This window comes from Cyprinodon variegatus, unplaced genomic scaffold, assembly GCF_000732505.1.
Source record: "Cyprinodon variegatus isolate N-32 unplaced genomic scaffold, C_variegatus-1.0 Scaffold109, whole genome shotgun sequence".
Taxonomy (NCBI): Eukaryota; Metazoa; Chordata; class Actinopteri; order Cyprinodontiformes; family Cyprinodontidae; genus Cyprinodon; species Cyprinodon variegatus.
The window spans coordinates 1,319,318-1,345,614 of NW_015150562.1; the positions used below are offsets into that span (position 1 = coordinate 1,319,318).

Genomic DNA, 26,297 nt, shown 5'->3' on the forward strand with positions numbered 1-26,297 from the left:
TGCTCCAGACTTTCTAAAGGTCTGGATGAGTTTTTTTGCATATAAACATTATGTGCTGACCAAGATTTACCATGTAATTTTACATTAAAATGTTTGCCAAGGTGGGTATCATTTCATTTGTGAGTAAACAAAGTAGTAGTTAGGAATGTCTTTGGAACAAGAGCAAGTCAAAGGTCCAGTTTATTGTTTGCAAAGTTTTTTGTTAGGAGTAGATAAGAGTGTTTCGTGTCTTCATTTAGGAAGCCTTTAAATGCTTCAATAAGTAAAACCTCAAGATGTAGAGGCTTAAAGAAGGATAAATGCATTATTTTAAAAGCAGCCAAAGAAAAACCTAAATTCAGCTGGAGACTTATCAATACAACTTGATTGATTTTATCGAAATTTTTACAAATTTTGTGTGTATGAAATTCCAAAAAATATACATCTTTTTCTAATAAGTAAATTTAATTGTTTTATTTAGTTAACCATGTTGTAAAGACGAGCTAGAAACTAACTAAACTGGCTTTCAGACCATTTGCAAAGTGATCAGTAGTTAAACAGAAAGAAGTTCTACCTGTCTGATGTTTTGACCGACGTACTCTATGACCATCTCATCAGCGGCGATGGGCTCCATGGCAAACAGGCCCCATTCGTGGATCCGGCTACGACCGAAACGGAGCTTCTTCTTTCGGAACTGGACAAAAAGAAGAAGAATGAGGTGGGAAAAAAAAAAATGACAGACTTTTATTTCAAAAGTAAGTAACATGGCTTCCATGTGAATGTTATTTTTTTTTTGATGCATTCATTAAGAACAATTCACAAATGCACTGCAACACATCTTAGACTCATGATAACATTAAAAATGTTCATACAAGCGCCGTAAAGTTTATTGAAACATTTTTTTGTTCCACTTCTATTGCTGCTTTAAAAAGATTTGCAGCTAAAATGCTCCACACCCAGAGAACATTCCCCTTTTTAAAGGAGTTGCTCATTAAAGAGAAACAAGTCAATTCTTCTTTATGAATGTTTAACATGGTGTCATGTCTGAGAACACCCTGGCCTGACTTTAATTTGAACCACAAGAAACAGGGCATGACGCAGAAGGCCTGTTGCTACAATCTGTGAAAGAATTTAACAAAGGAATAGGTAGCCATTTAGAATAACCAACTAAATGATGAAAAATGTTACTTGCGTTTTACCATGCAGCTATATGTGTAATATGTAATGAGATACTACGACTGACTGTACCTTAAGCTGATTTAATTTAAGTAGGTCAGAGTCCATGACAGCTGTGGTTCCAATGACGGTGAGGAGTCGGCGCTGCTCTGAGCGCCTTTCTGATAGCACTCGATTAGCTCCCTGTTGGGAAACAAAACAGCTTTAATAAAAACATGTCCCTGAATTGAAACAATTATGATTTTGGCCTTGAGTTCTACAACACTGATACCGCCATGCACCTTGACCTGGTTTTGCAACATTTTGAGCGTAGGCAAACCTCATTTTATGCAATACCAGAATGCATGAGGGCAGGAAATATATGTGCAATGGAAGGAAGTTTCCTTTTTATTTCCTGCAATGTAAACTAAGCTAAAAATAGTAAGCTGCCAACAAGTGCAAAAATTATTTCTATTCAACAAAACTAAAGCCAAATATCAGCTGATAACTGATGCGTTTCCAAATCCTCTGGCATTGCATCTCGAGTTCCATAACGGTGCTGCTAACAAGTGCAAAAATTATTTCTATTCTAGTTTTTTTCTACGCAAGTTAAACATATTGAAGATTAAACAAAATGCTTGATCAGAGTATCAGTAATCCAAGTCATGGCAACCACAAAACGTCTTAAATTGGAGGCAACTGGTCTCTATTCTGGTGCGAGCTAACAGAATTAACAGAGACTTCTGGATAGGCGTGAAACGTCTTCAGAAAAATTTAGTGAAAGTCCAGTTGCCTCCCATTTAAGCCTGATTTGTGAATTAATCCAAATATTTAATTCTAAAACTGTATAGGGACTCAAACACTAATAAGGGCACATACTAAAGGAAAAATAAAGCAAAACACAAACACCAAAATGAAGACAATTAGAAAAGTGCAGACCGTTTACTATATATTTGGACATACTTTAAAGTGACCAAAACAAAATATGCATCTTTATTTATAGGTCAATTTCATGATGAGGAAAATAAATTTGTATCGGTCATTGTATTAAATAAAAACCTACACAGTGCTCTAAAACTTACATTTTGAATGTGCATGTCTTAAGTCCAACACAAACCAGTTGATGTCTGCTCCAAAGCATGCAGCCAAAGCCTGTCTGCTTTTCTAATCAGACCATTTGAATTCAACAAAACTAAAGCCAAATATCAGCTGATAACTAATGCGTTTCCAAATCCTCTGGCATTGCATCTCGAGTTCAGTTAAATGCCTCACAATCCTGCGGTGCATGTTCCTGTCACACACCCAAACAAATACCACTAATTTGTGCTTGTGCAGTAAAGGCATTGTGTAATGAAATTCACAGGACTCTAACATTCAAAACAGTAGAATTTCTTTGGAAACTAAAAGTCTAATAGGTGAAAAGATTTACCTTGGAGCAGCAATTTTATGAATAAAAAAATCAGTATGACTTAAAAGCATCAACATGCAAATCAGTCATAGAGCCCCTAGATAAGAAACATCACATTAAATATATACTTCTTTTGCATTCAACTTTTTCATTGAAATTCTCTCACACTTCCAGTCTCACAAAAAGAAAATGCACTTCAAGAATACTAGTGCATTGAATGAGTGGGAAGAATGGCTGCCAGTAACACAACATAAATGCAGATAAAAAAAAAAATGAAACTTAAGTTTGTTTCGTTTTTTCTTTTTACTCCAACGCCATGCAAACATTGCTCCACACTTGTAGTCACAACAGACACAAGTTAGAAGATTGAGAACCTCCCAGGATCACAAACAATAGACTGTAGTGCTAAATAACGTGTTTGTACACAATCGTCTAAAACGAGGAAACCAATGTATTCAGAAGCACTCAAACTGTCAATAGGAAATAAAAGTTTTCCCCAATTGTTTTTCCAGAACTCAATTCCGTGTTTTTCCTCTATGGTGACAGTGAGTCATCCCTGCCATTACAAAACAATTCCACTCAAATGTGATATAAGCTAGAACAACAGAACCAGTTGAAAGAATTTATACACTGGAACCCTCATCCTGACTCAGTTCACCATGAGTTAATCATAACAGAAGTAATTCAACCTGGGATACAGCTTTAAATGGAAAATAAAACAATCCACTTCATGTGGATAGTTTCTGTAGTGTCAAAATTGCTTGGTAACATAATATCAGGAAAAACTACATCACACACAACTACAGAAAGGAAAGAGGTGAAAAGTTTTTCTATTTGAGAACATTGTCGATACCATTCCTTTTCTATGTCTTAAAAATAATTTGAAGACTCTAAAAATAAAAACTATTATAACAAAACAAGTTAATTAAAAAAAGCTACATCTTCAGATAGGTAGGATCTGGGGTCTACTTTGCAAACAATGGGTGTTTCATCTTACTAAGCTGTAAAAAATTCAAAACCTCCCTCAAAAAGATTTGAAAAACCATAAAACTGATGCAAAATTTGCTTTCAAGATTCGTAAAAAATCAGAAAACATTTGCAAAAATGTTAAACCTCAGTAAAAGCAAGCCTCAGTAAAGAGGATCTCTGCTGTGGAAAACGTGTGTAAAAGAGATTAACCTAAGATTTTCATTTGTCTAGCCTCAGGCTCCTTTACTTACTTAGAAAGAGGGTTACTTATTTACTTACTTAGAACGAGGTTTGCATTCTCATATTCTATGTCACAACATGACATGAGGACTGCCTTATCATTTCCATGGGACACAATTAAAATACCAATTTTATGAAAAACACCAAGCTTAACCTGTAGCATAGGTCTGGTGTTTGAGCCTATTATTTGGAGAATAAATAAAACATTTTCAGTTTTTTGACTGCTTTTGTACTCATAAGCGTAAACCAGGATGCACTCATTGTTCAGATGTAGCAACATGTTATCAAATAGCTACGGAGTGTAGGTCTCTAAAAGCTCATCTTTATCTAGAAAAATACAAATCAAATTCAATTAAAAGAGGAAATGTGGGTTTTAAAACGAAAACGTTTGAGTGGTTGGGATAAGGAGTGTAGCCAATATGTAGGAAAATTCCCCAACGGCATCTTTGCCATTTGGTTGCTACCGCTACCAAAGAAACATGATACATTTTTGTAGTCATCTGTCGTTTAACCTCAAAGTATGTCGATTTGAAATTAATCACTGGTTAGTGTTGCAGATAAGGTAATTGTTTGGAATATTTTGTTCTGTGCAGATGTGATCCTTTTGTGGACCTGGGGGAAACCGATTGTAACTAGATGGGAACAACTCAGTAATGATACAGGATTTATTATAAAAACTCTTTTAGCAGCTGTAGTACAAGAACATCCAGCTAAATGTTGAAAAAAGACCTAATTACTTAATTACTCCAAGCAAACGTTAAGAAATCCAACAGGATGTATATCTTAGAAAATCTCAAGCCTTTGTTTATTTGAAAATATTGATCCAATGTTGGCATGTTTTTTTTTATTTTATTTTTTACTACAGTCCAACTTGAAACTAAATCAGGTCTGGGTTAGCTTTCAAGGGTCTTGGTACCACTTGTTTCATGAATAAAACATCTAAAATATTCTTAGAAATAATAAAAAAATATACCATCAACACAAAGAAATGAAAGTCTGACGTTGCTTTTCAATCAAGACAAACTCAAGACACAGGCCTGGACAAAATCTAAAAAAATATATAAGGCTACAAGTAGTCACTGGGCTGTTTGATGACATGGTGTCTACCACCCTCAACATGAACCAGAGGAATGAAGGAATGACTCGTCTCAGAAGATTACAAAGGAAATAATAGCTGCAAGCTAGCAAGCTCCTTGATGTTCCTATGACTGCAGCTGCATTTATCATTCAGAAATGTGGGACTGTAGCCAACCTCCCTGGATGTGGCCGCAGGAGGAAAACTGATGACAGATATAGGAGATGGATAATACGAATGGTACCAACAGAGGCCAGGAAAACGTCTAAACAGATAAAAGCTGAGCTTCAAGCTCTAAAAACTTCAGTGTCAGATTGGACCATCAAAGCAGACTTAATGGGAGATGATAAAGGAGGACACCATTGCTGGAAACGTATTAAAAAAATCTTGACTGGTATTTTCAAGACTAAATGTTGAAAAGCCACAAAACTCCTCGGAAAATGTCCTATGGAGAGATGAGACAAAAATTTAACTTTTTGCCAAGCCTTGTCAGCTCTATGTTCTGAGCTAGAAAAATCAAGCACATTAGGTAAAGAACACTGTCCCTACAGTGTCAGACAGCTTGGTCTCAGTTGCAGGTCATGGGTCTTGTAACAGTATAATGACCTCAAAACACACAGCTAAAAAAAGCCAAGACTGGCTAAGAGGAAAACACCAGACTATTCTGAAGTGGCCTTCTATGAGCCCTGACCTAAATCCTATAGAGCATCTTTGGAAGGAGCTGAAATAAGTCGTCTGGAAATGACACTATTTAAAACTACAGAAAACTGGAGAAGTTTACACATGAGGAGTGGGCCAAAATTTCTATTTGATGATTGCAGAAGTCTCAGTGACAGGAATTGTTTAATTGCAGAGATTACTTCAATATATGTGTAACAAAATATTACATTAAAGGTACCATCATTTTTGTCCAGGCTTGTTTCATCAGCTTATTTTTTTTAAATCCAGCACACACATACACTAATGCTTGCGTGAAAAATGTAAAAAAAAAAAAAAAAAAAAAAGAGCAAAAAGATTTGCATTATAGATGAGCAGCCGAGTGTGTGATGTGACCGTTAAAATACGAGCAAACACTTTAACTGGCTGTCTGTTCACAACATTCCACGTAGAATATTAACGGCAAAAGGGGTTACAGTCCAGCACGAGCAAGATGAACCTAATAAAGACTCCCTCAGGAATATTGTGGTAACAGGCAACCTATAATCTTTAAGTTGCCCCAACAGAAGAAATGAACCTTGTCAAATCCACTAAATCATGCTGTAATAACAGCTTTCACTCTGGTTGTTCATGTTATCGCTTGTTAATTCTGGATTATTTCTCAAGAAATATTGCACCATAAAGGTATATTGAATTCCTTCCCACTTGGAAAAGATATCAAAGCTTTTTTATTACTTTTTTTTTTATTTTATACCAGCATTGGCATTGCTTATCTTAAAACTTTGTTGGACCTCCTCCAAGTTTGTTTTTATCTTGTGCCATTGCTAAATCAGTTGCCCTGGCTTAATCTTAATAACAGAGTGGATTTTAGATTTAGAGAAGACTAGAGGGCTTTGCATTGATAATCAGCATTCACACATTAGCCGTAACCGAACTGCATGCTGCAGTTCTCAGGCTCAGCAAACAAACTGTGCAAAAGAAAATATAAAAATACATACAATCTTTTTTGATCAAGTTTAGCGAGAGGGCAAGAGTGAGATTGAGATCGGTCTCCTATTTTGCTAGGAAACTGGTGTGGTTTGCTTTTTTAGAGAAATTCTTATAATAACCACAAAGGCTTATTTCAGAACTTGTTTCAGAAATGTCAAAACATGTGTTGGCCACCTGTTTTACAGACAGCCACATCTGACCCGTTTTACAGACAGCCACATCTGATTACTTCATGCACATTTTAGAACAAATAGAGCTAATGTCAACTAATAAGCAGGCCAAAAATGAACATGTCATTTTGTAAAATCTACTTACATAAAATAAAACATAGGATCCTTTGGCATAGGGGTTATTTTGATATAGTAAACTGTAAGTTATGTGGGATATTAAATTAAAAAAAAAAAACTTGTGTTATATCTGTAATGTGTTAACAAATTCACCATCTGGGAGAACCTTGTGGGCTTAACAGAACAATTTAGTAAAGAGGCTTTATATGACAGAGACAAAGAAAGCCACCTTTCATCTACTGCAAATAAAAAAAAAAAAATCTCCTAGAAGATTTTCTGGAAACTAGATCACTTTTAAAAAAGCAGCTTCTGTATAAAGTTTCTTTATCTCATTTATTAATATTACATGGGCTGACTGTTCTCATACCTTTTGTTGTTTAATAGGGTTCTTTATTTTAGTAATATTACTTGATCAAAACTTTTCCAACATTCAGAAGTACAAAATAAGTATTAAAAGTATGCATAATTCATGCCAATATCTTATCAGGTGAATGTCTGTATCAGTTCATTCTCAAAGCTGCAATATTGGTATCATGTTGGAAAAGAAAAAGCTGTATCAGGAAAACTCTAGTTCAAACCTCATAAACGTCCTTTCAGACAACACAGTGATTAGTGTAAACAATGCTTCCTCTTTCCACACAGTCACCACTTAATATTTAAACACAAGCAAAAAAAAAAGGAGTTTAGTCATTTTTTTGTCTAGTTTGCATGTCTGATGTTCCACTGTATTTACTTAAATAGATTTCTCTCATTTGCAGATTTATTTTTACACCAATCGCAATGGCAGTCAGCTAAAAAAAAATCAATAAACAAATAAATTATTAAGCAGAAATTTAAGGTCCCCTTTGAGTAAAACTTGTCAGGAAAAGAGCACAAGTCAAGAGAAACCCAGACCAGCTTGTTGCATTTTGAGTGGAAAGAAATGGCACTTTCAAAAATAAGGTTACACTTACCGAGCTGTCCACATTTTCAACTTCTCTTATGACCTGCTCAGGCAAGTCCAGGTCGAGGTAGACATCCTTCTCCTTGCGGCTGATAGCGTAGTAGCCCTCACTCCTGGCACATCCAGTCACGTGCTCCCTAAGTTGGCTGTCACTAGCCTTCTTCTTACGACGGGGGTTCGGCAAATTGGTTAGTGCAGAACACAGGTCAAGAAGAATGACGTATTTTCTTTAAAAAGACAAACTATTTTTTTTAAATCAAATATGTCCACTTAAACACGCTAATTTCACAATCATATAATAGACAAGTTTATGGCAAAAACAAGATTATTTAAAAGGATATCAGTGTGATTGACCCAGTGGGTGTCATTTAGCCAATCAGAACTGTGGTCATTCTGTAATAACTTCTCATACGTCTTCTTTAGGTAGCTCAAGTCTTCACCATCCAGACCAGAGTTCCAAATGTCATACAGGATGGTCATTTGCTCAAACTTGCTGCGGTTTTCAAACTTTATAGGTAGTGGCTCAGGTGCGGGTTTCGGCCAGCGCTGTGATGATGTCATCCCGGCCTCCTGGAGAAAGAGACGCTCGCTCTTCCGTACTTCTTCAACCACTTCATTGTCCGTGTCGGAGCTGGATAACTCTCCAGACTCAAGCTCCTCAACATCAACATCCTCCTCAAAGTCTGACTCCTGCAGAGTAAAAAAAGGCTCTGTTAAAGCAAAGCGTTCTTAGATTACTTTAATTATGTCACATGAGAAGCCTTTAAGGTTAATGAAGCAGGGCAAAATTAATGTATTCAATATTTACCTAAATATTTACCAAGGATTTTATGAAGGGAAATTACGCTTCAAGTTCTGACCTTTACGAGACATTTTTTAAACATCTTATTGTTTAGATCATTGTCTTGTAAAATAAACGGATAAAACGCATACGGATAAGATGGATGCCATAGTCTCACTTTCTGCAGGTAATCTATATTGCCTAAGTATTTATTCATCTGTGTCATATGCATCCATTTGATTCTTGTGTCAGTCTAACTGCTGCAGCTCTAACTGCTTTAAATCTTCTGGAAAGCCATCTACAATGTTAAGGATTGTATTTATGGGAATCTTTACTCCAGAAAAGTACTGGCAGGAATGAAACATAAATATAGGACAAGAAGTATTGGCTCGCAATCTCCAGGCTTAATAATAAAAGTGTTTAATTAGGTTGGAAGCAGACCAGTAAAACAGGCAACATGATGTTTTTCACCATCAGACTTGACCTTTTTGAGGCTTTTTAAACCGGTGCCCAGTCATTTTGGAACACAATAAGGTCCTAACATTAAGCCATTCTCACAGAAGTTGGAGAATGTGATTAATTCAAATGTTTTTGTTTCACGAAAATAAAGAGTTTCATTCCTTAGGACTGAGGGCCAACTTTTAAACAATTTGGGAAAATACCCCTTTTTTCACCACACACATCCTGAGGTTGCGGTTGGCATCAGACATAATAAAGTAAGACAAATGTCGTTCGCCTGGTAACTACCAAACGCAGGCAGTCACTGGGTTGCAGCGTAAACTCTTTGAAAAATAAAGAGCAGCTCTTGAACAGGCATCCTATTCCTCCATAAAGACATAACTTTTTTGCCTCTTCTGTTTTGCGCTAAAAATATTTTGTAAAGATTTAACTGGAACATGAATAAAGTTAAATACATTTTTTGGGACATTTTTTTTTTTTTTTTAAATGGGACTGCTGGCGACCATATAAGAGTCACAATTCTTTACTCCAGAAAGGAGTATTCCTTTCTTTTTTAATTAATATAACAGAAGGTTGAATGAGAAATATTTAGAGGAGAGGAAATTTTATAAATGGACTCAGTAAACGGATATTATCCCCTCATGGTTTGATATTGGAATCGCTGAGCTCCATAGATGTGGTGGTTTAATGGTTTTAATGAAAACAATGTTTATATAAAAGTCACTTTCAGTAAATAAACTATTTAAGAAAACTTAACCATTTCAAGAGCACATTCTAAAAAAAAAATCATGCCATGTAGAGCAGCAGGTACTGTTAGTACTGTTCTGATTCTATGCCGCATTGACAAATAACTTTGCAGATAGATAAATGAAATGTCGGCCAAAGATATAGAGTATCTTTTAAGCTTACATTTATTATGACATCCATAAAAGCTACTCTGCAATCAGCCTCTTATTAGAAAACACATATTACTCGGCCTAGCTATGTAAATTACGACACATCAGCTGTCTTTTTTACACTAATTTCAAAATGGCTTTGACGTGTAACATGGCACGTTCTGTTTTTGTTTAAACTGGAAATACCTCTATGACATAACCAAAGATGACAGGAATCGGTGCCGCTATTACGTGAAGCAGACCATGGCTTTTACATCACAGCTCTACTCACGCAAACGTGCACATATACTGGAAATTACACACCTCTAGTTTCCTCTTCCTCTGCTTCTTGCTGAGCTGCTGTTCCTGCTTTTTTGTGCGATGAGGCTCAAGGTTTTCTTTGTCTTTTCGTTTCCTCTTCTCACTTTTGTCCTGTTCGGGCTCTAAACCTTTACCAACATAATTCTTCTTCTTTGGTGATGGAGATACAGCTGCAACCTGTCTATTATCATCAGAGTCACCAAGACCTTCCACTGGAGAGAAGTATTCTCCTTTATCCATCTTGGACGGTACAGCATCTCCAATAACCTCCTCTGGTGCCTCCAATACACCAGAAATAGAATTGAGGTCTGCTGCCACTAAGACAGACGAATCTTGTCTGGAGGAAGGTTTTCTGGTACTGGATGGTATTGCGAGTACCGGAGGTTTGCAGTAGTTGTGCTCCAAAAATACAATAACACCTCCTGGGCTCATAATCAAAGCCAGAGATTCTGGAGAGAAAAGGTCCCCTTCCATCTTCTGCTCCTCTGCTTCATCAGATGTCTCAGTCTCCTCTGAGTCTCCACCTTCAGGATCCATTTTTAAGGCTACGTCTGCCAGAACAGACAGGTCAGTCGTCGAGGCAGAGGCCAGCTGAAGGAGGCTTGTTGCTCCCGCCTGCTCTCTGACCCTTAACCTCTGTTCAGTTTCCTCCTCTTCCTCCTCATCCTCTCTGACAGAATGACAGGAGGATGCAGAGATGCTGGGTGTCCGAGTTCGGCCTCTGGACCGTTTGCTGACAGACAGCGGTGGAGGGGCCTCCTCAAAGGCCATCCTACACATTGAAGCATGGTCCAATGGCAGGTTCTGCACAGTGCGACATACCATAACTGGAGGGACGGGGGATTTGGGAGAGTCTTTGCCTGCAACCCGCTTGCCAGGGGATTTGACAGGCGTGGTCTGGGAGGAAACAAGGGGAGACTTTTTGGACTCCTCAGCATCTTGAGTTCTATTGGGTGGGGGGACAATGAGGGCATTGCCTTCACCTGGTTTTGAAGCAAAGGGAAGAAGCTGGATTCCATGACTAGAACGACTTGAAGGGGAAGGAGTAAGAGGGATCTGAGAGTCTGTAGACTTGTCAGAAATAAGCAGAGCCTCATTTATTGGCTGCGTTGGTGACAGAGATTGTGAGACCGCTGGCAGTTGAGTTTTACTTTCGCTCTCATCGGTCGAGAACGAAACAGTCTTCCTTCGTTTCTTGAGAGGAGGAACAAAAGCATTTGGTGATGAGGGCCGTGGGCATGGTGGCGATGAAGGCGGTGCTGTTATTTCTGCTTTGCTTTCCTTCGTAACACCTGAGGGGAGAGGGAATAGAGAGAAGAAAGTGAGAGCCAAACTTAAGTAATAAATACAAATAACTCAAGTGTTATTAATACTTAGTCAAGTGCTTACTAATTATGGAAGGTAAATAAAAACTATAGACCAACCTTTTTTGATGTCCAACTTTGGAGCAACAGCAGCAATATTTTCCCTACAAAACAGAACAAGAATATGACCAAGGATTTAAAAACAAATATTAAAAGCAAAACATTTTGTATCCTTGCATTTAAACCTTGTATGCATTTTTATGAACTACGCGGATAATTAGATTTACTTTTATAAAACACAGGGCCAAAAGTTTTAAGCATGTCCCTAATTTAGTTATGATCCCATCAAACTTTAACAAAGTTGTACTGATATTATTAAAGTGGTATAACCACATATTGCTTAGATAAACTATGAAAGGATAAAACATCTAAGATAGGAAATAAATGTCACATGGATGGTGGGAAATAAATTCAAGCTACAAAATGTGCCAAATGTCAAGCAATAAAACAACACGTTTAAAAGACGAAATACGTAAGCAATATACCTGTCATTCTCTTTCTCAGCTGTGCTGTCCATTGTTGACTCATCCATAGAGTCTGTCGCTGCACTCTCTGCTAGTTCTCCTTCCTCTATGTCATCGTCTTCAGAAGATGAAGAGGATGATGCTGAGGAAGAGCCTTCAGAGGATGAAGAGAGGCTCTCATCATCACTGTCACTACTAAGCCCATCATCTAAGAAAGAAAACAGACATCAAGTCTAGTTTTGACTGCTGTCTTAACCCAATGATAAATACTGGTCGTGCTTTACCATCAGATTCCTTTTCACTTTCCACTTCTTCATCCTCCTAGGATTAAAAAGCACTATTAGACCATGAAAACAGTCATAGTGAAATACTGCCATCTAGCTAAAAAAAACAGGATTACTTCTAAAAATCTTGATATGTTTAAAAGGTGTTTAACACTGAATACTTATCGTACTTTTCTTCTTACCATTAAGGAGCTAGCTTATATGAAGTATGCATTTCTACATTTTAAAAGCAATTATAACATAACTAGTATCTTATACCTTCTCACTCGATGAGCCATCAGATGTTTCCTCTCCCTCGCTGTCAAGCTCCCAGGGTTTACGACTTCTTGGCTTCTTTTTGCTCCTCTTGTTGTCCCTGTCAGCTGCATGCCTGTCTGCTTCTGGCATTCTACCATCTGCAGCTGAGAACCACATAGATTCAGGAGTTATTTGCTTCAGGTCAATCAAGTTAAACGCTATTTTCAAAGCTGCAATATTAACAAACCATCATCATCAGGTGGAGTTGAAGGTCGTGGCCTCTTCAAGTCCCCCTCTTCAAACTCCTGAGGTTCTTTCCTTTTCACCTACAGTATGGAACATCAATACGTTTTGGTAAGCAATGCTTGCAGCCATGATATGAAATAGCACAAAATCTGGGAATGCCAACATGCAACAAAATAAAAAAAATAAAAATCACATCTAATTTAAATCAACATGGTTTTCTCTATGAAAGTAACTTCAACTGGTAAAAAAAAACAAGAAAAAAACATGATAAAAATAAAATTTAGAGAAAAGAAAAAATATCAGATTTTACACCATGATACTTTTACCTTGAAGGAAGGTAATCGTAATGCACCACGCAGAGAAAATCCCTCCAGGCCCCCGCTTTTTGCCCAATCCACCAAAGACATAAGAGGCTCCCGAGGCCGGTTGACCTTTTCCTCCTTTTTTTCTTCATCCCGTAAAGCAGAAACTCCCCTTACCATTGTCTGGAAAGGCTGGAAAAGAAAACAATAACTTTTTAAACATAAAATACCAAATGGCATAAAAGAGGTAAAACAATCATAAATCTATTTGCTACTGAAAGGAAAGTTGCTCAAAACTGTATAAAATTCAAAACCAATTTTTTTTCAACAAATTAAAAAAGAAATCTTTGATATTAAGAGTTACTTCAAATGTCCATTTAAACTCTACCAAATTTACAGCTGGTGTTTTTATTTTTCTAGGAGTTTTAACATTTTGGGGATCTCAAAACTTTTGACAAGTTATTTATTTTGAGCATACTTGAAAATGTAGGAAACAGCAAAATGCCAAAGTTAGTTTTATGCTGTGATAACAGGCAGGTTTAACTCATTTTTGCCATCTGCAAAATGTTATATTGATGTTATTTCAAAAATCTATCACCTTTGCACTTAATAACTTGGAAAGGTTGGCTCTAAAATATTACCAAATTTAAAATAAACAAAATTTTATTTAATTTAAGAAAGGTTGTGAGGGAAGCAGCTTTTAATGAATTTATTCAGAATTAAGAGCACCACCATACTTTATTTCTACAATAAACAGAAATACGGATAAAGAACAAGGGAAATTCAAGGAAGTTAAGTTAACAAGACAAGCCTGTACCTTGGCCTTGGTCTCTTTTCTATCCCACCACTCATCAAAAGTGGCAAAGGCAACATTCTCCACCATTTTGCGGTTCAGGTCCCTCTGCACAATGTTCTTCATTTCCTGGATCAAAGAGGCGAGGACCATCTGAACCGTTGCCTCGTGTGGATTCTCTGCCAACATTGGCATTCCCTCCCCAGAAGCACTGTACTCTACTCCCTCCTCACTTAATATGGTGCCATAGCCAGGTGGTGGCATGTAAGATTGGAAATGCGGAGGTAAGACATGCGGTGGCCAGCCAGAATGGGGAGGGGGTATACTGTGGGGTGGGGGGCCTGGTATTTGAGTGTTGTGGGGTTCATGGTAGGGATAGGACATATGGGGAGGCATGTACCTATGGTCTTGGTCATAATGAGCACCTGCACCACTGCCCTCTTGGTCCATGTAGGGATGGTGTGTGTGAGGAGGTGGCATAGAGTGAAGATGGTAAGATGCGTAATCTCCAGTAGCAGCTTCGCCTGGACCTGGAGTGCCATTGGATGAAGACATGCGCATTTGATGCAGGCGACTTAACATGTGGGTTTGCATTTGGAAGGACATGGGGGTTCCACCACTGTATTGGTTCATCAGCTCCATGGAGGTGGCATAATCATACATGTGGTGGGGCATCGGAGGATACTCAGGGTGTAGCTCCAAGTGAGGAAGAGGTGGAATCCCTGGTGGAGGTGGGGGTTGAAGGGAGTAACCAGGGGGAGGAGGAGGGGGTAAATGAGGAGGGTAGGAAGGGATTGCGGGATGGATGGAGGAGCCAAAGTGCTGTGAGGAATCAGAAATGGGTGGCGGAGAAGATGAGGGATCTACTGTCTGGGAAAGTCCCGCTTGTGAGGATGATGGTGTTGATCCTGAGGTGACTGACGGCTGGTGAGTTGTCACGGTTGTGATAGTAGTCGTTTCCTCATCATCATCTGAGATCTCCATGTCTTCACCAGAAGAACGAGGGGATGCCTGACAAAAGGGAGAGATTATGGTTTGAGAAACTTTCCAAATGTTTTTGTAAATGGGTGAAAACATCATTCAGAGAAGAAAACTCACTTCCTCTTAACAAGAGAACCAAATAAAACAGATGTACTTTCCCTAGTATGAGAACAAAACAGATTGTTCTTACAGATCCTTACAACATGAAACGCTTAACATATTCATGACAACGGCTGGTGAAGATTCTCCGTCATCCAGGTCAGTCATTCCAAAAAAAGTTAAAAACAAACCACTGAACTTTGTTTCCCAAGTTTAAAGATGTTTCACTTCCCATCCAGAAAGCTTTCTCAATTCAAAATGTCTGGTGTAGCGTTGAGTTCCGGGCTTTACATCACTCCTGGAATATCCGGAACTCAGTACTACTCAGGTGCTTTTTTTTTTCTTTTTTTTTTTACTTTTATTGGAATTCATGACAATATTAGCATAATCTAGCTTTTTCCATATTTTTGGCATTACAGTTTATGCACTTCTGATCAGTGCACTTTTACCTAAAAGATTTATAGCAGTACACTGTCAGGTTGGATGGACAGCTTCAGCTTCAGCACTTTTGTGTTAACTGCAACACACACAGTTTAAGAGTGCTGCTGTGTCCTTTTTATTGCAGTGGGTCTGTCTAGCTGCTTTGCACCAAAGGCCTGACTAATGGAGGAGTTTAGAAATGTTTGACATCCCGTAGGATCCCCTCTCCACAAGACAACACTGGAGCTCAGCTTTCGGTCCCCTCAACTTTTGTGTCTTTCTCTAAAGACACTTTGGAATCGTATCTGCCTAGAAGGTGTTTATAACATCTTGTAGGCTACATTTGATCCGATTTATTTCTAAAGCTTTATATAGCCTGACGCCTTAAGTGTTCTGGATCCATATGGAAAATATTCCAAAGGAACAACCGAAGAAGTGTGCTTCTGCATGTGTGGTAAAAGATATGTGGAGCTGCGTTGCTTCTGACTGTTCTGAGCACCCAGAATGTACCCAGAGGAGGGTCAGAGTGGTTGAGACATGATTGCTTTCCAAAATTTAACTACAGGCTCAGCAACTCATTCTGCTTATTCTTTACAGAATTATAGAGCAGGAGCAAAACGACGTCCTTCAACGTTCTGAGCTGCCCAACGGTGCAGCCCCTTCCTCCACACACACTACCACATTTCTATCATTAATTCCTCATTTCTATCTTTGTTTCTTTAGTTTAATCTAATTATATAATATTTAGGAATGGTGGCCTAGTGGTGACAGGATAGAGCTTGGAATCCTGGGAATTAGGATTAATTTCAAAATTACTCCTAATTCAGTTTCATTGCCATATTGAACAATGATATCATTATTGGGGAATATATATATATATATATATATATATATATATATATATATACCTTCACTTCGATACCGGTTCCTGAACGATACTTATTTCGATACCAGTTTTATAATATCAATTCGAAGAAACAGAAAATTACACAACATAATAAAGTACAAATCTTGAGTTTTATTTTAAGCTCTGATTTTTCCATTTACATTTTTCCCTTTTTCCCTATTTTCTCTTACATAAAAAAAACATTTAAGTGAAGAACAGTTGCAAACAAGTCAGTGTGTAATATTCACTGTTACATTGTGAGGACCTTTTTACTTAGCTGTTTTTCTTTAGAAAAATTAACATGTCTGCTTTCTCAGGAGACAAACAAGCCCGTTGAATGGGATCCTACTGACAGCGCACCGCTGGTATGTGGGGGTCTGAGCGGCTCTGACCTGACAGAAATAATATTGGAAGGCTGATATGGATGAACTGACTGCACTAATTAAGTTTTAAAAACATAATAAAACTACTTTATTCCCACTGATCACAGCAAATATAGCTGCAAGGCAAAGAAAGGATAGAGTAGCTCCGCCCAACGCGCGTCAGAGAGCCAGAGCAGCAAAGCTTCTTCAGCCGCGCGTCAGAAGCTGGTACAAGCAGCAAAAAGGAAGCAGCAGACGCGATTTTGCTGCTCTTGCTGCGTCCAGTTTGAAAGCAGCATGATTCACTCCGCTCTGGCTTTGCACTGCCCACGGGCTGCTGAGAGGAGGATGGTCGCGCCGGCTGCGGTCCGCTCTTCTTGCAGTCAAACATCGAGCAACTTTCTGCTCTTAAATTGTTTCTGTGCACGATGTATTGCATTGTGCACTATTGGCATCAGTCTTAATAAAGTGAAGCCACACTTTTGACCTGGGGGGCATTTTAAAGGGGTTCCACGATGCTCGCAACCAGTTCACAACAGATACACATGAACCCTGGCTGTAGCCGTGACCACCTATGTATTTTTCCTGGATGACGCAATCACGTTAAGTGTTACAGCCAATCACCGAAACTTGGTACCGAAAGACGAGGCATGTTGCGATACTCTGTAGAACCGAAGCATTTCGGTCGGTACCTTAAAAGAACCGATGTTCGGTACCCAGCCCTATATATATACAGAATATGATCACCTTAAGGATGCTCCATCTCTGAAGTTTTTGTTTTTTTTGCTTTTATTTTTCGTTAAACAGAAAAAAAAAACATGAATTTTCAACACTGTTAATCTGCTTTAGCATGATTTTTTTACGGTTGAAAATTTACTTTGTCCTTCACATGTTCAGTTTGTTCCATTATATGAGAACACAGGTTAATGTTTGGGAACTACAGTGAGTACAAGAGACTGCAAGAATGACTGATCAAACTCCTCTCAAAAAGAGTAAAAGGTACTCTGGCTTGAGTAATGTAACTTGAGGAAATTAGGAATAGTTTAAAACTTCTCTATGGCTTAGAAAAGCTTTTAATAATGGTTGCATAGAATCAAAGACATTTTTTTCTAAGATAACATCTCCATAAAGTTTTTTTTCATAAATATTATTTATTGACAAGGGCAATATTGTTTGACAAGGGCAATAAAATGTAAATACTGTCCCTTAACCTGTTATTTAAACATACTATATAGTCTTAAAAGCTATGTCACGTCAAATACTTTAGATTTTAGAAATAATTAAACTTTTAACTGAGTTATTTAGTGTGTGAGACGATGTGTACCGTTTACCAAATGCCTCATCTTACCTGACTCTGCCCATTAAAAGGTGGTGTGTGGGCTCCTGTCCGGATCCCCGTTTCAGCAGAACCAGGGAGAGAGGACTCCTGTAAAACTTCAGTCCCAGAGATGTTAACCTGGGGCGGGGGTTCCTCTGGAGGTAAGACGAGGGGAGAATGAGTGGAGGAGGGTTTTATGCCTGCTGTGAGTACAGATGGACTCTTCCTTCCTTCTGTTCCTTTACCCCGTTTTCTACTTCTGTGACCTTCTCTGTCTCTTTCCCCCTTCTTTCTATGGTCCTTCTCCCCATTGTCTCTCCTGTGTCCCTGATCCCTTGAAGCATCTATTCTACGCTCCCTGCCCCTCTGCTTCTCCTCCTTCCTGTCTTCCTCATCTTCCTCATCAGAAGCAAGGAAGGAAAACTTAGCCTTTTGTTCTTTGAGGAGCATCTCAATACGAGAGTCGAGACTGCTGCTGTGGTAGACAAACGGTAAACTTTCATTTGTACAATCCGGCTCAGGGGAGGAATCCCGATGAGGAGGTGGTGGAGAGCTGGAGGAGGAGGAAAGATGGGGAGGAAGGGAGGCAGAGGAAGGAGAGTTAGAGGAAGATACAATGGTAGGTTGGGATGGAGAAGAAGGTGGGGGAGTCTTGGGCGGGACAGGTGGTGTGGTTGGACGGCGTTTGGGTTTTGTCCATTGGTCTTCGCGAGCAGGACTATCCTGGTTAAAATCCAGTGTCTCCGCAACAGCAGCTGCAATAACAGAGGCTGGTGGGAGTGGTGGTGGAGGAGGAGGTGGCGGCGGTGGCAAAGCACTGTGATGATCAGCATGGTAGTCTTTATCAGCACCAACTGAGGGCAGAGATCCTCTCTCAGCCAGACTAGAACCCGCTGAACGAGAAGAAGCATCCAGTCCCTGAGGAGGGGTCGGGGTGGGATCTTTGGAGGTGGCGTAAGCAGAGTAAGATGATGGGGGAGGAGACATGCTGTTAGAGGAAGACCGGTGAGAGTTGGAATTATATCTGGGGTCAGAGCTATTGGAGTAGTCACTGTCTCTGTCTCGTTCTCGATCCCGGTCATGGCTGCTTCTTCTGCGACTGCCGTGGTGGTTGTGAGAATGGTGATGGTTGCGGTGTCTCTGGTGACCGTGGTCACCTGACCGGGAGCCCAGGCTGTCTCGTCTGTAACCCCGGTCTTCCCTGCGATCTGAATGATGATGGGAGTGATGGGAATGGTATTTTGAGGAAGAGTTTGAATCTTGCTGGTGATGATAAGAGGACCTTCTGGAAGCAACCCCTCCAGCCCCATACCTCCCCCCTGGCTCCCGGTCACGATCCCTCTCCCGCTCTGACAAAGGAGGCTGATCATACTGGTTGGACATAGGTGGAGGAGGCATTGAGGAGTGATGTGCCATGTGTGAGCCAGGTCCTCCAAGACTGGGATAAGGGGGATAGCCTGGTGGCTCATTGGGACGGTATGATGCAGTTGGGGGGAATGAAGGACGACCTCGGTGGTAAAGTGAAGGATCCTGCTCATCCGGGTAACGAGACACTTTGAAACCTCCAACAGACGACGAGACAGCAGAAGATGAAGATGAAGATGGCAACATGTCCTGAGGCGGGTAGCCACTGCTCAAAGAGCCTGCATTGAAGTTTGGATGTCTGGAACACAGAATTTACATCATAAATAAAGTTGAAGAACCAAGAGATCAGAAGCTGTATCATATCAATTGTTAGACCAGATATAATCTGATTGAAGATTCCAATTTCATAAACCTCTTTTATTGAGATTAACTTGGCTATAAAATGAATAAAATAAAATGGATATAAATAAACACCTGCTGCCAGAGAAGCCCGAGTCTTGTGAAAAAGGAGTCCCAGATCTTGAGCTGTAAGGTGTTCCTCCTCCTCCCTGAGATGAAGCAGAGGAGCCTGGGGTGTAAGGACCAGATAAAGAAGAAGGTGGCGTGTCGTTTCGCTGATCGCCAAAGCCGGTATCAACCGAACATGGGGTCACATTTCCCGAGGTTAGGGCTTGAACTCCTGCTGCCAAAACAGCAAGCTCGCTGGAAAACCTACGCCGGATTTCCGACTGCAATTAAAAAAGAAAATAGTAATTAAGTTATTATATCATAAAAATTTTGTCACGCAATATCTACTGTTTCACTACACACAGTATAGGACCTACTGAAGCCCGAATGACCAACTTTAGCATTTACCAGCCCTGAGAAAGACTTCCATTAACTCACACCAACAAAATAAACTATCAAGCAATCTTTGTGATATTTAAACAATTATTTCAAACACAATTTTTGAATGTATGCAGTTCATACCCTAAAATAGGTTTTTATTTTAAACGATATTGTTTCTGAACTCATTGCTGAACTTTATTTTAGAGTTGGGCACCTTTATTCAAAATTAGACCTCTATGCATTGTTTTCTTTATTCATTCCAGAAGAATTGATATTTAAACCGTTTTTTGTGTGTAATCTGGTCAAGAGAGAAGTGACTGTCAGCCCACAAATCAAATCAGTCTCATGTTCATAAAAATTCACAATAAAAAAAATAAAAAACACAATTACAAAGAACTGTAACTGGTGCTACAAATGCACCACAGTGTCAAAACAAGTGCTCTTCTAAAGAGCAAGTACAAGGAAAAATAATTTTAAAAACAAATTTTTTACCTCAGATTTGACCAGCATCATCAAGACTCGTAATTTCTATATACAGTTTTTGTACTGGTTTGATTAATAGAAAAAACATAGCAATAATAACAAACAAAAAATAAAAACTTTCTGACTAGCACATATACTGATTAACTACTAAATGAACTGAAGTCATACCGTATCAGGCTGTGGCTGAGCTGGGGTCTGTGACTGAACACTGTCTGTCAAAGCCTTCCCCCCAAGTGGCACCGTCTGAGGAGTGTAGGACCCATTTACAATCAGGTCATAGTACTTCTGCCTCTGTTGACCTGCAGAAAGATAAATGCTTTACATAAATGCTCGTCATTGTTAGACTATTAATGGTTTGTTCAGATCGAACTCAATTTTGGATTTTTCACGTAATTTGCACGCTGTCACTTGCATGAAATTTCGCCCGCAATTAATTTGGTAAAACAGGGAAAAAAATTTCACCACCTTATCAAATAAAAGGAGATTCAATCTGCTGGCGGCCGAAGTCAACTCAAAATGCGGGATCCGAAATTTTACTGAGTAAGTCAACGTTCTCCCTTTTTCATGAAAAGCCGAACATCACCCTTGCTTTATCAGATCTTCCAGGAAATATGCTGGATTATGGCAAACATCAGTCTGACTACGACCTGAAACTGTTATCCCACTTCAGGGGAGGATCACCCGAACAACACGGGTAAGGTGAGGAGATGCTCTGGAGCTCTAACAGGAGCAGGGGAAGAGCAAGTAGCTGCGCAGAGAGAGCACCCGAGTTGGACAGAGGTGGCTGTGTGTGCCCTGCTCTGGAACTAAAGACAGCCAGAGAACAGATCGAGAGACTAGAGAGAGAAACCAGCAGAGATTGCAGTAGGACGTGGCCTGCTGGGAGCTCAGGGAGGACAGCTTCAGTGCACTGTGAAACACCTGACAGACAGACAACCTTAAGGCTGATTTATACTCAGAAACCAGGTGCGTGTGCGTTGCAGTGAACTCAAATATGCCCCACGCCTTTCGCAGAAGCTCTGCTACACCTCTCCAAAATTGTAGGTGACCGCAGACAGTGCCGCAGACAGGAGGCCCCTGATTGGTCAAATCTACATCTGCTCTACACTATGCACATTTCCTGTTTGGTACCTTACCGGCTTGCTTGTTTTGTTTGTATGACCGCCATTGTGGAAGACGACTCGTTAAGTTGGACCAGCTAGAAGACTGAGGTGCGCGAGAACGCTGGTACCCATTTTCCACCTGGATCCCCGGTCTTCTTTGCCCTCATGTCCCTCCGTTGTCACACAAACGCGCCCCCACTTCCTCACCACCTCGGTCATATCTAGACCCACAGCTAGCTCGTGATTGTCCCTCTTGCATTGTGGCGTGGAATAACATAGCGCAGACCAATATTGGGCATAAATCAAAAATATCTGCGACAAGCTCACTGCGACACACTGCTGTGGAAGGATAACCAGCCCTTTAGCTAAGAGGGGAGGACGAACAGTGAATGATGCAACAGTCCCTCAGGACTAAATTAAAACCGCCAATTGAAAAAGAACCGCTTAAGAGCATTCATTTCTTCATCCTCTTTCAACAGGATTCTTTCCATCTTCCATTTCAATTGAAAAAAAGCTTTTTCTCAGCTGCACATTACAACATGCGGGAAGAATAGACAGAAAGGTCCAGATTTTCCAACTCCAGTGAAATTCTCCATCCCAGGTTTTGCTCTATTTATTTTGTCCTTTGCTTCGCCTTATTTTATTTTAATAAAAAAAATTTTGCAGCAGTAGTGGCTCGTTATTTTGACAGCAGGCTGACAGGAAAGGGGGTATGAGAGAGGGAGAGAGAAATGCGGCAAAGGACCACAGGTCGGTTTGGAAATCCAGGTCGGCCGTATCGAGGACTGAGGCCTCCGTACATGGGTAGTGTGCGCTAACCGCTGCGCCACCTGCACGCCTATCTTATTTTGTTTTAGTAGTGGGCAGAGAGGAAATTGGTTTAGAGAGGCGCAAAGGTCAACACACAGGGACTCGAACCCCCGACGACCATAGCCACCGCACAAATGTTGCGTTCCCAACCATTGCACAAACGCCACACTCCAATCCTGAACATAGCGCTACGTGACAATAAAATATTAATCACTCACTGATGGTATCATTAAGATTCAGTGTGAGCACACCACAACAGAAACACAACCTAATGACTCTAAAACAGAGACTTCAAAAATATATGTATATTTTAGCTTACCTTTTATATCTAGCTGAGCATGAATGATGTTACCCATGACAGAGGTGTTGTGCAAATGCTTGACTGTGTCCTTAGCTCCTCTCGTGCTGGTGAACAACACCCTGGCCAGACCCAAGTGCTTCCTGGTCTTTGGATGAAATAAGATTTCCATCTCCTCCACTTCGCCAAACTTGGAACACATTTCTGCTAAGAAGGGCTCCTTAATGTTGTCATTGAGCCTTGCAAAAGTCACCTCTTTAAGAGGTATGGGCCCAACGTAGAACTCATCGAGCTGTGGTAAAAATGACAAGATCAGATGAAAAGGTGTAAATTATAAACACGAAGAAGAAAAGTGAAGAAAGACAGGAATGGAAATATATAAATGACTGACAAAAGCATGTACAACAGTGACCTTCAAGCAAAAGACTTAATCCATCTACAATGTTTTGCAACTGATCATTAAAGTTCTGAACAAAAAAGTTTTACCACTAATCACTGCAAACACTGAGTACATGCCTAAAAGACAAATAATAACCTAACATTTATACAACACTACTGGTAATAAACTAACTTAAAACAACATAATTTCTAACTCAATAGATGGATAAACAATGCAGTTATGCACCGCATCCTATATATAACTTATCTTAAATTAAAAATGTAGAATTTGTTTAGAAAGTGATTTTTTTTTGTTGAGTAAAACTTAATTTCAGGTGGCAATATTTTGACATTTTTTGTTTTAATGACAAGTTCAATCTCCATATCCTGGCAATTATACAGTAGTTTAAAAAAATGTATCCTACTGGATCTGCAGAACAAAGTTGGAGGTGACAAACCAACCTTGAACTTTGGCACTGGTAAGGACAGCTCCGAATATCTAGACCATAACCTCCGGGGTCTAGGGTCCCGGAGCTCTCCCACAGGCGGGAATCCAGAGTCCTAAAAATGAAAGGCAAAAATTGTTACACATATAAAGTAAAACTGTATGCAACACACATTATACAGTAAATATACTCCAGTTAGACTTACTGGAACACTGAAATGCACGCCATCATATCTGTAGACTTTCTGTGTAACCCGCCTAATGGCTGGGTCCTGGACGAGTTTGTAGCTTATCCACTGCAAACTGACTGCTTTTTGTGTTTCGGCCCCACTGTCTGGATCCATTCTATAACTTAGAAGAAAAAGGAAAGCATTCATGTAAATATGAAGAACAATTGCCTGATAGAAATTATACTAAATAATGCTAAATTGTCAAAGTCAAACTTTAAAGGGTCTTTTCTGGACATAGTTATTAAGTTCATACATTTATAATGTACACTTCATTTTTACAAAGTGATTAACACTGCAGAGAGAAACGATCCTAATATATTTTTTCTGGAAAACATTTTTCTATTCTTGTAGTTGTTGTTCTTTCACATACCTAAAACTGTCTCAGCTAATGAGTATATTTCTTAAATGGTCAGGCTTAAAAAAGTCATCTACAAGCACCATTAAACAAGCTGCACAACAACAAATAATGAAAAAAAAAACTTTTCCCACAGGATTCCACTGTATTATTGCATGATGAAAAATGCTTTATTTACATTTCTACTTAAATACAAGATAATAGGAAAAAATGGTGTTTAAACATGAGGTAAAACTCTAAAAATGACAAAAAGCATTTAACTTTTTCTTAGGCGTTTAGAAACTGGTGAATGGAGTCCTGCAACCTAAGAAACTGTATTTACTGATTTACACCTTGCACATCTTTGCAATAAACCTAAATGCAGAGAAATATTTTAACACGCTAGATACAAAGTGAATTATGACAGTTATGAAAGGCTGCAGTAATTACAGATTAATAACTCTAGCCTGCAACGCTGTGATAAGCTGCGTCACAACATCTACCGAGATATCAATATTTGTGACTTCGAGTCGTAATAGCTTATAAGAAAATACATTCAAACACATAAGATGTTCAATATCATCTTCAGCTTGCTGCTGAATTCCGTTAATCTCCTGTCAAAACAAAGATCACCGCTACGTCACTGGTCAGATACTTAAGCTAGCAGCCTGCTGTTAGCAGAGGCTAACGTGTAACCAAAAAACACCGATTATTGTTCCAGCGAGCGTCGAATACGAATAAATGTTTAGCGCATTTGTCCGCGTTTTAGAAACATTTCTTAAGACCAGAATTATACGTTGCCGTTCAACCCCAAAACATTGAGCAAGTAAAAATGGTTACCTTCTCGCTTTAGCTAGGGTAAACTGATGCTACATATGGCTAATGCTAACTAGCAACATTAAGTTAACAGTTTAAAGTTTGAACTTGAGGACCTCTGCGAATACGCACCAATCTTTACAAGTGCCAATCTTGATGTGTGCATGTAATCGAAACTTAACCTAAAAAGCTTCCTTTGCTTTAACAAAAATTCAACCCCCACCTCTTGGAGACCCGCTCATCCGAAAGTAGCAATCCGCCACCGCTATAGTGTAGGCAGCTGAAGATAGGCCCGCGAGAGCAACAAGAAAAACACTGGGTCACAAGCAGATATAAGACACCTCCGACCCCGCGATTAAGCACATCAAACAAGCTAAAACAATTCCGCTATCATTGCGGTAATTAGCTTAGGGGCCAACGACCATCTACGAGCGCCAAAGCCATTGTTTTGTATTTGAAATTCCATATATTGTTGAGCGAGCGGCCATCGCGTAACCAACCTGAACGCCTCGCCTGCTCCCTACCAATGTATGCTAATACACCCTGCGGTTCCCTACCAGCACTTTCCTCTATACATACACCCGCAAAAAACAAATACAATCGTTACGGAGCCAAAATGGGAAGGCTGTACTAGTTGAAATTACACTGATTTTTTTTCAGAACAATTGCTTGAATATAAGCTTAACGTGTAAAATGTACGATTATTATTGAATCTGCTCGCATGGTTTTCAGTGTTGAGTAGTGACAACATCGCCATCAACAGGCGTAACGGTGAAACAGCTGCAAAATCATACATACAGGTATAACTGAAGATTTGATGCATTCTAACTGGTTTCCTGGACAACCATACGTCATTTTGAGTGTCCATGACAAAACTTTAACATTCAAAGAGCTAATCGATCAGCATTATAAGCTTATTGATTTGTAATTTGGCAAATAAATATAAATAATATTTTAGTAGAACATTTTTTCCAGTTATATTTGCACAGTTAATTGGGTTGAACATGGTCAGTCCTTTCGAAATGAATCCTAATTCAGTTTCATTGCCATTGCCATATTGAACAATGATATTATTATTGGGGGGGGAAATAATAATCATTATATATATATATATATATATATATATATATATATATATATATATATATATATATATATATACAGGATCTGGAGAAGATTGAAGACTCATTTGTTGTTTTGGAGTCTTTTGAAGATATTCTTCTTAGTTCTCAATTCCCAGAACGAATTCAACTATCTTTATCAATTTGTTGAGCCAAGTCATTTGCTCTGATATTGCAACCCCAGCAGATGA

General features: G+C 39.3%; 1 protein-coding gene across 1 annotated transcript in view; it reads right to left on the bottom strand.

Annotated features, from left to right (window-relative positions):
* The window catches only part of setd1a (SET domain containing 1A), a 28,061-nt gene extending 2,582 nt beyond the window's left edge, over positions 1–25,479 (bottom strand). Inside the window, exons 1-19 of the mRNA XM_015374819.1 lie at positions 25,209–25,479; positions 23,812–23,956; positions 23,623–23,721; positions 22,804–23,074; positions 20,740–20,870; positions 19,735–19,988; positions 17,926–19,558; positions 13,854–14,840; positions 13,061–13,228; positions 12,736–12,814; positions 12,510–12,652; positions 12,252–12,288; positions 11,989–12,175; positions 11,564–11,607; positions 10,143–11,431; positions 8,045–8,393; positions 7,714–7,895; positions 1,228–1,338; positions 554–673 (exon numbers count right to left, since the gene is read on the bottom strand). Of these exons, the coding sequence (XP_015230305.1) occupies positions 554–673; positions 1,228–1,338; positions 7,714–7,895; positions 8,045–8,393; positions 10,143–11,431; positions 11,564–11,607; positions 11,989–12,175; positions 12,252–12,288; positions 12,510–12,652; positions 12,736–12,814; positions 13,061–13,228; positions 13,854–14,840; positions 17,926–19,558; positions 19,735–19,988; positions 20,740–20,870; positions 22,804–23,074; positions 23,623–23,721; positions 23,812–23,949 (6,222 nt within the window). The 5' untranslated portion in view covers positions 23,950–23,956; positions 25,209–25,479. The remainder of the gene's footprint in view (positions 1–553; positions 674–1,227; positions 1,339–7,713; positions 7,896–8,044; positions 8,394–10,142; positions 11,432–11,563; positions 11,608–11,988; positions 12,176–12,251; positions 12,289–12,509; positions 12,653–12,735; positions 12,815–13,060; positions 13,229–13,853; positions 14,841–17,925; positions 19,559–19,734; positions 19,989–20,739; positions 20,871–22,803; positions 23,075–23,622; positions 23,722–23,811; positions 23,957–25,208) is intronic.
* Between the last annotated feature and the right edge of the window lie 818 nt (positions 25,480–26,297).